Raw genomic sequence first — 13796 nt, forward strand, 5'->3', positions numbered from 1 at the left:
GAGTTCGAAAGTACTAGCTAAGAAGGAGCTGGCCTACGTTCCTCTGATAGGCTGGATGTGGTATTTTCTGGAGATAGTATTTTGTAAACGACAATGGACAGAAGATCGCAAAAACGTAGTCCAGAGTTTGCTTAATCTCCGGGATTATCCTGAAATCTTTTGGGTAGGTACGGTGTTCACATTAGAAATTTTACAATTGTTTTCTGTAATAACAACAAAAATAACGCACAACTTCAGCGACAATATGAAGTTAATCAGAATTTCTTTTCCTAACCTTTTTAAATTAATCTCCTGCACAGTTGAACTGTTCCCTATTCTAGAATACCGTGCCGTGCCGTAAAAGCTACTAAAATACTTCCTGATTCCTACCAGGGTGTGAAAGTTATGCAAATATCATCATCTTCCTAACTCTCTAATTGCTATGTTTACTGTAAATATAATATTAAAACATTGAGTAAAAAAAATTTACTAAGTATTTGATCTTGAAACTTGGCATCTTGATGCATTTATGCTCTGTTCTGCTCATCTTTCACTAGATTGATCATTTATGGACCTACATTTTTGATTTCTGGTTTGCGGAGGTAAAAACATCCAAATCCCGACATGATACCTCTTTTTGTAATTAGGTGCCAGCCAGTATCCATGAAGAATGGCATCTTAGTCACGTAAGGACAGATTACTGGGATTTATGTAATGATGTTGCAGTAAAGAGTTGCCACTTTTTGGGAGAAAGTCAGAAGTCCCAACACCAGGACTCTTATGACTTTGCCCACCCCAATCCAACACTGGCATCTCCACTTTTGGGAGAGAAAAAGGATTGAAAATTGAAGCTCCAGAAGTTGGAATCCCTCTCGCCCAACAGAATGAGAAGGACCTGTTAGAAATAGGCAGAAAGTTGAGTTCTAGAACTCTGCATGCTGCTTTCTACTGATTCTTCTGCCTGTCTTAACTTCCCCTTTTGGTACACTCCTTGATTGCTACTCCTAGAAGATTATCTGATTCTGCACAGTTAGCCAATCAAATTGGCCACTCAATACTCCAGCAGCTGGATATATAATAACACATCTAAAGAATCTCTTATTCTAGCAATGCTATGATTCCAGGCACTAACCTCTACTTAGAGGGGTGGGCATGCTTCTCCATTTTGTCAGTACTTGCAACACTGATCTGAGGACTCTGACAGCAAGCGCTCCTGTTGCATTGGTGCTTATTTTAAAGATTGTTAATTTTGAAGCTGATCTTTTGATATTCTGTTGAAACTTGTGTGCTAACTACTTAAAATATATTTTTCCTATTTTATGATTTAAAGTATTTAAATTTACAGGACACCAGGTAGAAATTCAGTCCTGTGTATTCTCCTACGGATGTGTTATGAATTGAGGTGTTCCCTTATTGTTGTGTAGCCCAACCTTTCAATTATGCTTTCACTTTTTTTTGTACATTAATTAAGTAATTACTGTTTCCTATATTTGCTCTAGGTTTTTATTTTTCTTGAACCCTTCAATTCCCCCTTACACTTTTCTCCCTTTAAAGAGCATGTCTCATTTATTACTAAAACTAAAATTTGTATGTTTGACAATGGAACTCTCATTACTTTTAGTTTTACCTCTCTGGTTAGAATATATCTTGTACTATTACAGCAGTTCATTTGAAGATTTCTCCATTTGTTTATCAGCTGTCAATTTTTTTTTCCCCTTTAACCCTGTCGTTTTGGTCAAGACCTTTCTTCATATCATGCTGAACACTTTATTTTTATTCTCTCCAACATTTTTTGGACTGATCTTCCATTTGAAAATGTAGTATTCTCTTGCTAAAGATGGTTTTTATTGTCCTGTCGAAAACACTTAGTTATGATAACTGAAATTCAGGGAAATAATTAACAACAATTGCTTGTTAAACTGCTTCCGGTAGCAATTGTTTTTTTAAATGCATTCCTTATTTTGATCATGTGCTAATGTTTTATTATCCTCTATTGTGGAATAGATCACCTGATATTGTCAATCTGTTATCGCACAGCTGTTTTGAACAAGCTGGAAAACAGTTGTTTAGTTAACTAATTTCCCCTGGCTAGTCTATAATGTACATTGAGAATTGGACCTGTTATCTCTTTCCATTTTTCTTTCTAAAGTTGCCATTCTAATTTCTACTTAATGTGATCTTGCATTCCAGTACCACTAGCATTCTTTTTAAATACAAGTTCTGTTACCATGTGAAACATCTTCAATTCAAAATTGTTGAGCATTACGGATGTGGGCCGTGGGGGTGGGGGGGGAGGGGGGGGAGGGGGAGGGGCTGCGATTGAAACCTACACCTTGCCTTAATTTGGTCACGTTTCCTCTGCCTCTCCATCACCAGACTTCTTAAATTTTCATAGAATCCTTGCTGTGTGGAAGCAGGCCATTCAGCCCATCACTTCCACACTGACTTTCCAAAGAGCTTCCCACCCTGACCCACTCCGTACCCTATCCCTGCATTTCCTGTCCTAGATACTGGCTGTGCCAAATTGCTCGATCTACCTAACCTGCACATCATTGGACTGCGGGAGGAAACCCACACCGACACAGAGAGAATGTGCAAACTCAACATTGAAAGTTGTCTAAGGCTGGAATCGAACCTGGGTCCCTGGTGCTGTGAGGCAACAGTGCCAACCACTGTGCCGCCACTTGAATTAATCCAGGATTTTCACGACCTCCAGTACTGTATCTATGTCTGCTCTATAATTTTTTTGCGGAACTTTCTGATAATCTGTTATACTTTTATAGATTTTGCTACCTTGAATCTGTTTACTATTCGTTCAATTTAACTTGAAGCAATATCCTGAATGTAATTTTTTTAGCTATTCCTTGCCTATCTGTTCTTAATCTGGCAAAGCATCAATTTTGTTATGCCTCAATAGGGTGCATGCTGGAAATCCATGAGTTGTCACAAAAGTTTAAAATTTTTTTTCAAAGTATGTAACGTCCACAATTTACATGTTGCATAGATTCTGTTTCATAGAAACCATGGACTAGTTTTCTCTATTTGAGATCTGCTTCTAAGATTTTAGCTACAAGCGAATAACGAATTGCTTACATATAACGTGTTAAAACACTAGCTGAACTGCCTCCTAGTTCCCTTACACACACGCAAATACAGACTGGAAAAAATTGGTGTTGTAGAAGAGGAGTTCGGAAAGTACCAGGCAAACAGTTTAATTGTCATTAGGGTTTGATAGGGTTTTTTTTGTTTGTATCCCAAATCCTTTTAGTTCTGAAATTTTCTACTTGGATTCTTTCTTTTCTTGATGTGAGGCACAGAGTAAGCCGTTCTCAAATTATAGGTTTAAAAACAGTGGCAACAGTAACTATTGGGAGAAAATAACTGGCTTTCTTTAGCATCATGCCTTTTACTGGAACAAGAGAGAGACACCATTTCCCTTCCAAGATTCTCACTATATTGTTCCCATAGCCCATAGCCACTCAGCTATCCAGGAACTGATCAGTTGGATTTGGGGTGGTGACATTTGGTTTGTGCAGTTGTGACCAGTAGTGGGTCACGGTGATTTGCTGATGGCCAAATGTCATTTGGCACACATACCCAGATACTGAGCTGCTTTTAAATTATACCTGTACACTTGCCCCCACTCCCACTGCAAACTGCTTGGAATTTATACATGGCTTGCAATGAATTTCTGTAACTTGGATTTTGGAAGTACAGCAATTCTTTCCTGAGTCCTTTTACTTGTGAAAGAGTCCTTCTCCCCCAATTCAGTCCCAAATCAAAAATAAAAGATGCAGTTTTTATAATGTTTTAAAAGTATGGCCCTTGTTTAATGTACCCTCCATGAACTTTACCCCTTCTTTTGCCCTTGTGTGCTTCCTACCACTACCACCTCATCCACCCCAACACCTCCCCAGGCTTCAGCCTTAAGTGCTGCAGTTCCTCCTTGAATTAAACTGAACGACAGTACAGTACACTACCTCTTTCCCCACTTTTTTAAGCTGCTCCTGACTACCTACCTCTCTGACCTTGCAAACTTCTGGTCATTGTGCATTGGTGTCAAATTGTAGGTCTGGTTTTAATGTGAAACCTGCTTGGTGTGTGTCAGGGTAAGGCACATCCTAACGGGGACGATTAAAGGAAGTCAGCTGGAAGCCCTTGTTCTCAGCTACGGCCTCAGCCTGTGCCTCTCCACCTTCGATGTCACTGCCTTGTCCTCTTTCACTAAAGCTTGAAAAACCCTAGCAGATTCTTAAATCTGAGGCTGCCAGCAGCATTTAAGATGCTAAATTGTTAACGTGGTTCTTGGGAGGAAGTTTGATTATCTGCCCTTGTCCTGTCTCCAATAAAGAAAAAGCAGAGTTAGTGTTTCGAATCTGGTGTCTCTTCTTTATGGTTTTGGACTGAAAATGTTAGCTCGGCTTTCTTCTCCTGATGTTGCCACACCCACTGAATTTCTCCTGCAATTTCTGACTTTTTCATAACTCCAGCATATGCAAATCTTTCTTTTATTATTCATAAAATTTGAGCTGCCACATTGTTATTCTTTTACATGTATCTATCTGTATGAAAAGACTGTCCAGAGCAAACTCTGCAACTACAGTGCCCTTTTTTTTAAAGGCTCTCTACTGACCATGAAGGTTGAATGGATGCACTCCAGTTATTTCTTTAATGCAATAGTCTCAAATTTAATGGCTGAACTTAATGCTTCACTTTACTGCCTAAATGGTGTCTTAGTGTTATACTTTGTAAGGGACCACTTGAAGGTCACAGCATTGGAAGTGAAGCACTGGTTAATTTTCTTTCTGTGAAAAGAAAATGAATGCAGTGCCTGATTTTTGCAGTCAGTTTGTGATCAGATGATCAGCATAGTCTTCAACAGATGTTTCTATAAGAATGTTGAGCCTTAAATGACTTCATACTGCCTTTGATATCTTCTCTGACTTGCAGTTTCTTATACACTGTGAAGGAACACGATTTACTGAGAAAAAACACAAGATCAGCATGCAGGTAGCTGAAGCCAAAGGCTTACCTAAACTAAAGTATCACCTACTCCCTCGAACAAAAGGCTTTGCACTGACTGTACAATGTCTAAGGAATGTAGGTAAGGGGGCCAAGCAGTTGTTAAGATTGTATATGAAACTTGCTGTTGAAATGGTGAAGTATCTATCTACAAACTTCTAACTGACTTCTTGCAAGACATGCAGACTGGCTTGCCAACATTGACTGCTCCTATGCTGCGTGGTTGAATGAAAATTAGCCTCAGATATTTTGCTGCAACCTTTGAAAATGCATTGTGGAAACATTAAAGATACTTTATGCGACAATCAGAAGACATGTCATCGCCTCAAAACCAAAAAAAATCCTAATTATAACATAGCCCTTCATTCTCCTTGAGTCATTCAGCTGGATTTGCCTGACGTAACATGGGGGCCAACTGGTGCCATGTGATCACTTAAAAAGTCATGTGTGGAACCCAATTCCAGAATTACTGCTACCATTCCTGTCTGTAAGAATTTGAAATACCAGCACACCAGCTGTTTTAACATTGTGAGCTGTGTTGTAGAAGCGGACATTTCAGAATCTCCACTATCTGAAGTTGGGTTGACCAAGGTTGACATGTCTGTCAAGGGGGCTGTGAGCTTGTTTGTATTAGTAAATTTTATGAGCAGTTAAGATAAACGAAGGTCATGTGGCTTCTTTCGCAGCTTTGGACCTGCTGGAGAAAATTCCAGCTTGGCATCGCCACACCACTCAGCAGCAGAATCTTGATGTTGGGAAATACCCTATCTCGCAATTCCCCTAAAGTAAAAGATCAGATTTTTATCTCCAGCATGATGAGCCCTCTATATATCAAATATGTGGGGTTTTTTAAAACTTAACTTGTGTTTTTTCTTTTACTACTTTTGAGACCTGTAGTTATTACTGGTTTTACTTGATCATAACCTAGTTATAAAATGCATTATAATTTGATTATATCGTGATGCTCACAATCTAAATGATTTCTCCCAGTTCCAGCTGTGTATGATGCTACACTCAATTTCAGAAATGGTGAAAACCCAACACTGCTAGGAACTTTACATGGAAAAAAATACCATGCAGATCTATATGTCCGGTAAGGTGCTGGAGTGTATGTGATTGGCTCACATGCTTTATCTTGTATTTTGTAAAAATCCTGGCTTCATTATTTTCTTCTGGGGGAAGATGTGGAAAAAATGATTTTAAAGAGGGGAGTGGTGATGTAGAGGTTAATGAGATAAGATGATATGCTGCAGGAAAGTCTTGCTATGTGTGCTATTGCAACCAGTGCTGGAAAAAAAACTCATCTGTTCCATCTAACAATCCTTGTCCCTTCAGCCATCAGTTTTACTGAGACCTGGGCATTCCTGAACACCCAGTGTTAAAGCTTGAGAGAGTAATTGGCCAGCAACCTCATTAAAATGTTAAATTGATAGAATTGCATTGCAGGTCACAACTCCACTGGGAGGAACGAAACGTTTGCCTTTGTGAGATTCACATGCTCACAATCACAAATTCCACAGAGACAAAGTTTTGGAAACAAGTAACTCAAAATTTATTATGAGTCTGCAGAATCGGGTGCCTCCGTGAGGCGAGAGACACACCGACGGTTCAACGTCTTGTTTTTTTATACTTTCTTTTGTTCAGCTGGTCCCTCCCCCGGTGGCTCCTTCCAATCAATGCCTCCAGGGTTCACGTTCTCTGTACTCCATATATTGTATGTTATGCTAATTACATCTTTTCATCAGCATGGGCGTGAGAATTAATATGCATTAGTCTATTAAGCGTGCTCTTTAGCTATTTCCATTGCCCACTTTTAACCTTTTTACCCACTAGGTGTCTATCAGTGGTTCAGAACTAGTTTCATCCAGTTCTAATTGTATCTTGTAGACCACCATCTGCACTGTCTTCACATCCTAGTTCCCTTATTTCTGCAGTTTAATCAACTTGTCCTTATCTCTCGCAATCCACCCTTTTTCTTTTGCTACGCATTATGATTAAACTGCACCTTGGGATCCCGTCCCTCGAACCACCGGAGCATCCTCTGAATCTCTCTCTGTTGCGCACTATCCTCCGATTGCAGAAGCCTTTGGCGGTGAACCTGGGTCCCCTCTTCAAGGGATGTCATCAATCGGCTCAATACACATTTCAGGACATTGAGCCCCACCACCAGACCCACTAGTATCAGCAATCCATAAATGACCAAATTGACCAGCCAACTTCCCCAACCAGTCAATCCCCAATTTCCCCATTCCCATCTTTTTTCGTTCCGGTACCTGTTACCGGCTTCCCTTATTTTGGCGATCTGGTCTCGCATGTGCTGGGAGATATCAGTAATACTGGGGGAGGCATCCGGTATGTATGTACAACATTCTACCCCAATTAGGGCACAGGTACCACCCTTTTCGGCTAGAGCAAAGTCTAGAGCCATCTGGTTTTGAAGAGCCATTAGCCTAGTGGCAATCATCTCAGTGGTTATGGCCTCCACCTGGGATTGAGTATCGGCTAACGCATCAGCAGTGTCGTTGGCCAACTCCTCCAGAGAGGCCGCCAGCTTCTGTATCTCCCTCCCTGATCGGGCGGTCCCATACATGGGTAACAGGGTCCAGAGGAGACGATCTCCCTCAGTTACTTCCCGGGGAACACGTTTTCCCTTCCACCCGCTGTGGGGCCTTTTTCAGCATTCTTATATGGGGAACTAAATAGGCGAGGTAACGACAGCCACTCCAGCCCTTCTGATATTGGGGTAAAGTTGCATCCCATCCCTTGCAGTTACTGGCGTTGCCTTCTCCTATACACATGACTCCACGAAGTTCGCGCCTGTCCCCGGGTATATATGGATAGGCCTTCGTGCCGCATTCCCAATGCATCCCATTTAAGATGGGAGGCAGGGAAGTGTGGGTCGCCTGATCAATGGTGCTGCAAGATGAGTTACCTAACTGGTAAGGGGCACTGTGATTGTGGTTACAGAAACATGTCGAGTTAACTGCACCCTGAGGTGGTGTGACACCTATCCCTTTGATCTCTTCGCCCAGTCCGCGGGGCAGGCTGAAGAAACCAGCCTTTAAAACTATAGTCACCATCAGAATGTCCACTGGTATCATTTGAATTGGAGTCGAACCGTTGGACTTCACTGACTTCCTGACGGGTTAGGGGTACAACAGTGAGAGGTATCCCGGACTCCCCATGATGTGGAATCGCTGCACGTACCCAGCAGTTAGTGCGTCCCATTAGTCTGGCATAGTTTTGACATAAAGCAGTAAAATGATTCTTCCCCCCCCCCCCCCCCCCCCCGCAAGCAACAAAAGCCAATATCTTAATAACAGTATAGAGTAAACCCCTCATCTTATCATCTTTCTCAGTTTTAACGTCAACGGGTTACCCCCCCCCCCCCCCCCCCCCCCGCACTTCCACTCGTCCTCTGCTGGTGGACCCACTGGTTCCTTTATCCGGGCCGCATGCGCCCACCATTTTCCTTTCATCCGTACTGCTGTCTCTGTGGTCAACAGCACCAGGTATGGACCTGCAGCTGGAGTTTCTCTTGCTTCCACGACTTAACCAGAACCCAGTCTCCCGCCTTGACCGAGTGAATAGTAAAATCGAGAGGAGGACTCTGCGCCAATAACCCTTTGGTCTTTAATTCCGTAAGGAAACGAGAGACTGCCAGCAAATACTTCCTGAGAAATATATCATTGCCCTCAACAGTAGGGACCCCTTCTACCTTTCCCATGTATGGGAGACCGAAAAGCATTTCATATGGGGATACCCCTACGTCTCTACGTGAGGTGGTACGGATCCTGAGCAGGGCTATTGGCAAGCACTTAGTCTAGGGAAGCTTCGTCTCCTCCATCAGTTTTGTTATCTGAGTCTTTAGAGTGGCATTCATTCATTCAACCATTCCTGAGCGCTCTGGGTGCCATGGTGCATGTAACTTCAATTTTATCCCTAAAGCGTTACAAATTAGTGCGTGTTTTGGATGCAAAATGTGTCCCCCGATACGAGTCCAGTGACTCTACGATTCCATACCTGGGAATCACTTGTTCCAAGAGAATCTTGGCCACTACCTGGGATGTGGTACTGGCGGTGGGAAAGGCTTCCACCCACCGGGTAAAATGATCAACTATCATCAACAGGTACTTCTGTCTCTGAACTCTAGGAAGCTCAGTAAAATCCGCTTTGGAATGGCCGAATCGCCAACGGTGTCCCCCCCCCCCCCCCCCCCTGCCTCCGGTGTGGCTCTCATCACCTTTCTTATTTATCTTCTGATAAATTATACACCGGGAGACTGTGTGCTTTGCCAGGGTGAAAATTCCCCTACAGGTATACACCTGCAAGAGAGCATCACATAACGCTTGGGTACCCCAACGTGACTGGGAGCGTGACTTCCCCAACAGTGTTCTGGTATTTTCTTTGTTCAACAACTGTCTCCCATCAGGGAGCCACCACCTCCCATCGTTCGCCTTTCTGGCTCCCAGTTCCTCCATTCTCCCTTCATCGAACTCCGAGAACACCGGCACCTTCTTTACCCCTTCCCTCAGAGTAATAAGGGTCATCATGCACATGGTCCCGGATTGGGCGGCTTGCCTTGCCACCTCATCTGCAAGTCTGTTTCCCCTTCTGATGTCCCGGAATATGGACTACCGCTATCTTTTCAGGTTTCAACAGGGCTTCTAGGATTTTCTCAATAAGTTGCTCATGAGCCAATTCTTTCCCTCATGCTGAAATCAGTCCTCGTTCCTTCCAGATCTTCCCAAAGGTATGTACCACTCGAAACACACACTTTGAATCAGTATATACAGTACCTTCTTGATCCTCCAATAATTCCAACGCTCTCATCAGAGCATACAATTCACAAGATTGGGCAGACCAACCTCCAGGCAGTTTCCCGGACTCTACTTCAGTTCCCGTGGTCCCGTCGATGATGGCGTATCCACTGTATCTTTTGCCATCAATGCAACCGGATGACCCATCTATGAACCACCTACACCCCTCTGCAAGGAGTTCCTCCTCCAGGTCCTCCCTGCTTTTTGTTTGTAACTCGATTACCTCACTGCAGTCATGTTCCGGGTCCCCGGACTGCTCACTTCCCCCGGGCAGATATAAGAACTGGGAAGGATTTAAGCTTTTGTCCGTGACTATAGTTAGATCGTCCTTTTCCATCAGAATAGCCTCATACCTCAATATTCTGGAATCCGTCAGCCATCGATGAGATTTTTGGGTCAAAATCGTTTTAATAGCGTGGGGGGTGGACACCACCAGGTTTCCTCCAAAAGTAAGGTTCCGACTTACCTCCAACCAGGATGGCCGTGGCTGCAATTGCTTGAATGCACACCGGCCAACCATGGGATACTGGATCCAGGACCTTAGAGGAAAGCCATGGGGTGCCGTTGCCCTCCTCGCTTCTGAGTTAGCACTCCCAAGGCTACCCTGTTCTCGGCATTTACGAACAAGTGGGAGGGTTGATTGACCAAGGGTAGAGCCAGAACCAGAGCGTTTACCAGGCTGTTTTTTTAAACAAGTGAACTTTTGTTGCTCCTGCGGAGTCCATGTTATCTTCTCATCTTCTCCTCCTAGTTTGTCATACAAAAACCTGACTCGTCGGGCGTATTCGTCGATCCACAATCTACAGTACCCAATGAGCCCTAGGAACCTTCTAATTTCTGTCTGACTCTTCGGTAGGGGCATACTAGTAATTCCAGCAATTCTTTCAGGACCTATTCTTCGCTTCCCTTGTCTGATTAAATGACCCAGGTACTTCACCTCCTGCTCGACCAAATTGCAGCTTGTTCTTAGACACTCTCTCAACCCCTTCCTTCCAAGGAAGTTTAATAACTTCGCACTTCTCTTTCTCTTTCTCTTTCTCTTTCTCTTTCTCCTGAGACTAGAAGATCACTCACATATTGTATCAGTTGGGTACCCAGGTCCCCATGGTATTCCTCTAATACCTGCTCTAAGACTTGGCCAAACAGGTTAGGGGATTCAGTGAATCCTTGGGGAAGAACTGTCCACCGGTACTGTTGCTTCCTCCCGGACTGGGGGTCCTCCCATTCGAAGGCAAACAGATCCTGACTCCCTTCGGCAAGCAGCAACTCCAAAAAGCGTCTTTCAGATCAACCACGCTGAACCATTCATGATTGGGAGGAATCCGATTGAGGATGGTGTAAGGATTCGGGACAACCGGATGTCGAGTCTGGACAATTTTATTTAATTCTCGGAGATCTTGGACGAGGCGGAGCGTCCCATCGGCCTTCCGCACTGGTAGGACCGGGGTGTTATAGGGAGACATGCGTCCTTCTATCAGTCCATCTCGCAAGAGATTTTCAATAACTGATTGGAGCCCCTTCCGCCCCTCTATCGATATGGGATATTGTCTGACTCGTACTGGACCACATCCTTCCTTCAGGGTTTATACGAAGCGGTGGTATCTGCAGGCCTCCTCTATTCCCTTTTATTCCTAGTTCGCTGAGGTCTCGCATATTCCGCCTCCCTTCCTCCTGTTGTTTATCCCAATTCGGTTGCACCCCTGGGAATTTGGCCTCGGCGGCTACTACTCCTCCTCCGACCTGTGGTGGGTGCTCCCTCTCCCAAATATGCATTCCCACCTGGCGAATCATCTGTCTTTCTTCAGCAGTGAACAGGGTCCCTAATATAGCTTGCATCTCGTCCCAAGTGTAAATGTTGGGCCCTAAAAACTGGTCAAGCTGTTCCACCAAACCCAACGCGTCTTCCAAAAGCACCTTCATTTCCTTTCTAAAATTTCTGACCTCCATGTTCGTAAGGGGAACACTAATGAACCCCAAGTTCCCGTTCCCCATCGGCACCTCTCGGAGGGGAAACATCTGTGGGTTTGGTTCTGTCTCCTCACTCCGCCTCTCCATTGGATAAGAGAGTAAACCATCTTTCAGTATCTGCACTTCATCTCTCCTTTTTCTACCCGATTCCCGTAGTGTTTCCCCTTGAGGCTCTCCCTCCCCTTCTGACGAGATCTGCTCGCCTGGGTCCCCCTCCGTATGTGGTCTGTTGGTCGGTAGGGGTTCCCCAACCTGGGGCACATGCATGTCATTTTCCCCATTTGCATGCCCCGGATTATAAGGCGGGGGCAAATAGTCCAATGGGTCCCAAACAGGAGTCTTTGACCTTTCTGGTTCAGTAACTACTTTCAATATCCTCGTTACCGGGATCCAATACTCAGCATAATCACTCTCTTCCTGACTTAAGTGGTATAAATGAATTGCAAATATTACTCTCTTGTTTAAATAGCCAGTTTTGAAGAAGTCCTACTGGATTCGACTCGAAATATTAACCTTTTTGTTTCTTTCTCCACAAGTGCTGTGAGATCTGCTGAGTTTCATCAGTGTATTATGTTTGTAGGTGTTAATCGCCACTACTGTTTCCTGTCACTAGGCCTTTTTTTTTAATATCCATGGGACTGTTGTCCCTCGTACTGCATGAGCCATGACAAGTCTGTTATGTTACTCTGTATTAAATTCTTTTTGGAGCTTTATTTATCCATATCACCAGCTATGTTTACACCAGCCTTTTTGGTTACCTCTTCCAAAAACTCAAGTGAATTAGCTAAACAAGTTTTTTTTTACCCTGAACAAATCCCTGCTATCTTTTAAAAATTAATCCATAAATCCTGGAGTGACAATAATTCAAACCAAAATTAATAGTTTCAGAAGCTTTGCCTTGCACATTAAATTGACAGGCTAATAGTTGCCGATCTTGTCTTTTAGCCCTTTGTCCAAATAGCAATGTAATGTTTCTAATTCTACGTTCCTCACTGGTATCATCCACAAGCCTGACGAAGACTGGAAATCTACGGTCAGTGCACCTCTAATTCCTATGCACTCTTCCTTCAGTTTTCTTGCTTTAGCTTATCTGGTTCTAATGAATTATTAAGCACTAACACTTCTTGACCATTGTATCAACATCTTTTGGGATAACAGATGAAAAGTGTAAATTTAAATAAACATTATGTCCCTTGCCTCCTGTGCATGTGTCTCCTATTCAATTGTAATTGCCTCATTCCTCAGCACCCAGATTTTGATTCCCTTGTGCTGGCTGAGAGTCTTGTCTGCAATACAGATAACAGAAGCAAGGATAAATAGGAATAAAATGAAACTCCAACTTCCTTTCCTGCAGTTTGCAATCAGTGTTTTTTCTTCCCAGAAAGGTAAATTTGTGTTTGAGCTACCAGGCCTCCATCAATGTGCAGTCGGTTTAGGTGCAGATTAGGTGGATTGGCCATAGGAAAATGCCAGGTTACAAGGCTACAGTAGATTGGGGTGCTCTTTGGAGGGTTGGTGTGAATCAATGAGCCAAATGGCCTGCTTCCATACCACAGGGATTCTATGATCCAATGTTGAATGAGGCCTTGGTTGAGATCAATGTCAAACAAGTCCTGGAGATTGAGACATGCTTCTTGCAACCTAATCTTGCCTTATTTGATATGTAGGCTCCCATCCTCCCAATCACTAGATGGACACAAGATTGCGTGCTCCCAACATGATAGTCGCAGCAGTTTGTAAAGACTCTGGGCCTATATCTTGAACGCCCAGCACCCACATCTTGGGGCACACCCATATCCACATAAGCTGGCATCTGGCATACCGCCAGTGAATTTACACTGTATTTCTTCTGTCCTGTTCTGCACTTTGCCCCTCAGCTGTGCCCTAAAGGCTAACCATACTTCTGACTTCTCCTGCAATTTAGTGCAGACAAAATCGAGCAGTTTGTCATACTTGACAACAGTCGTAGTTATTAAACATTGAAACAGACCCTTTTGGTCTAACAAG

At 43.5% G+C, this 13796-nt stretch overlaps 1 protein-coding gene across 3 annotated transcripts in view; it reads left to right on the forward strand.

The window, feature by feature from the left end:
• agpat4 (1-acylglycerol-3-phosphate O-acyltransferase 4 (lysophosphatidic acid acyltransferase, delta)) overlaps window positions 1-13796 on the forward strand; it is a 174503-nt gene that overhangs the window by 110897 nt on the left and 49810 nt on the right. For all 3 annotated transcript variants that reach the window (XR_007248158.2, XM_048536764.2, XM_048536763.2), the window contains exons 4-6: window positions 2-163; window positions 4930-5083; window positions 5992-6094. Coding sequence is in view for 2 of the 3 variants with exons in the window: in XM_048536764.2 (XP_048392721.1) it covers window positions 2-163; window positions 4930-5083; window positions 5992-6094 (419 nt within the window). In the remaining variant the exon portion in view is untranslated. The remainder of the gene's footprint in view (window position 1; window positions 164-4929; window positions 5084-5991; window positions 6095-13796) is intronic.

Source organism: Stegostoma tigrinum, chromosome 9 (assembly GCF_030684315.1).
Source record: "Stegostoma tigrinum isolate sSteTig4 chromosome 9, sSteTig4.hap1, whole genome shotgun sequence".
Taxonomy (NCBI): domain Eukaryota; kingdom Metazoa; phylum Chordata; class Chondrichthyes; order Orectolobiformes; family Stegostomatidae; genus Stegostoma; species Stegostoma tigrinum.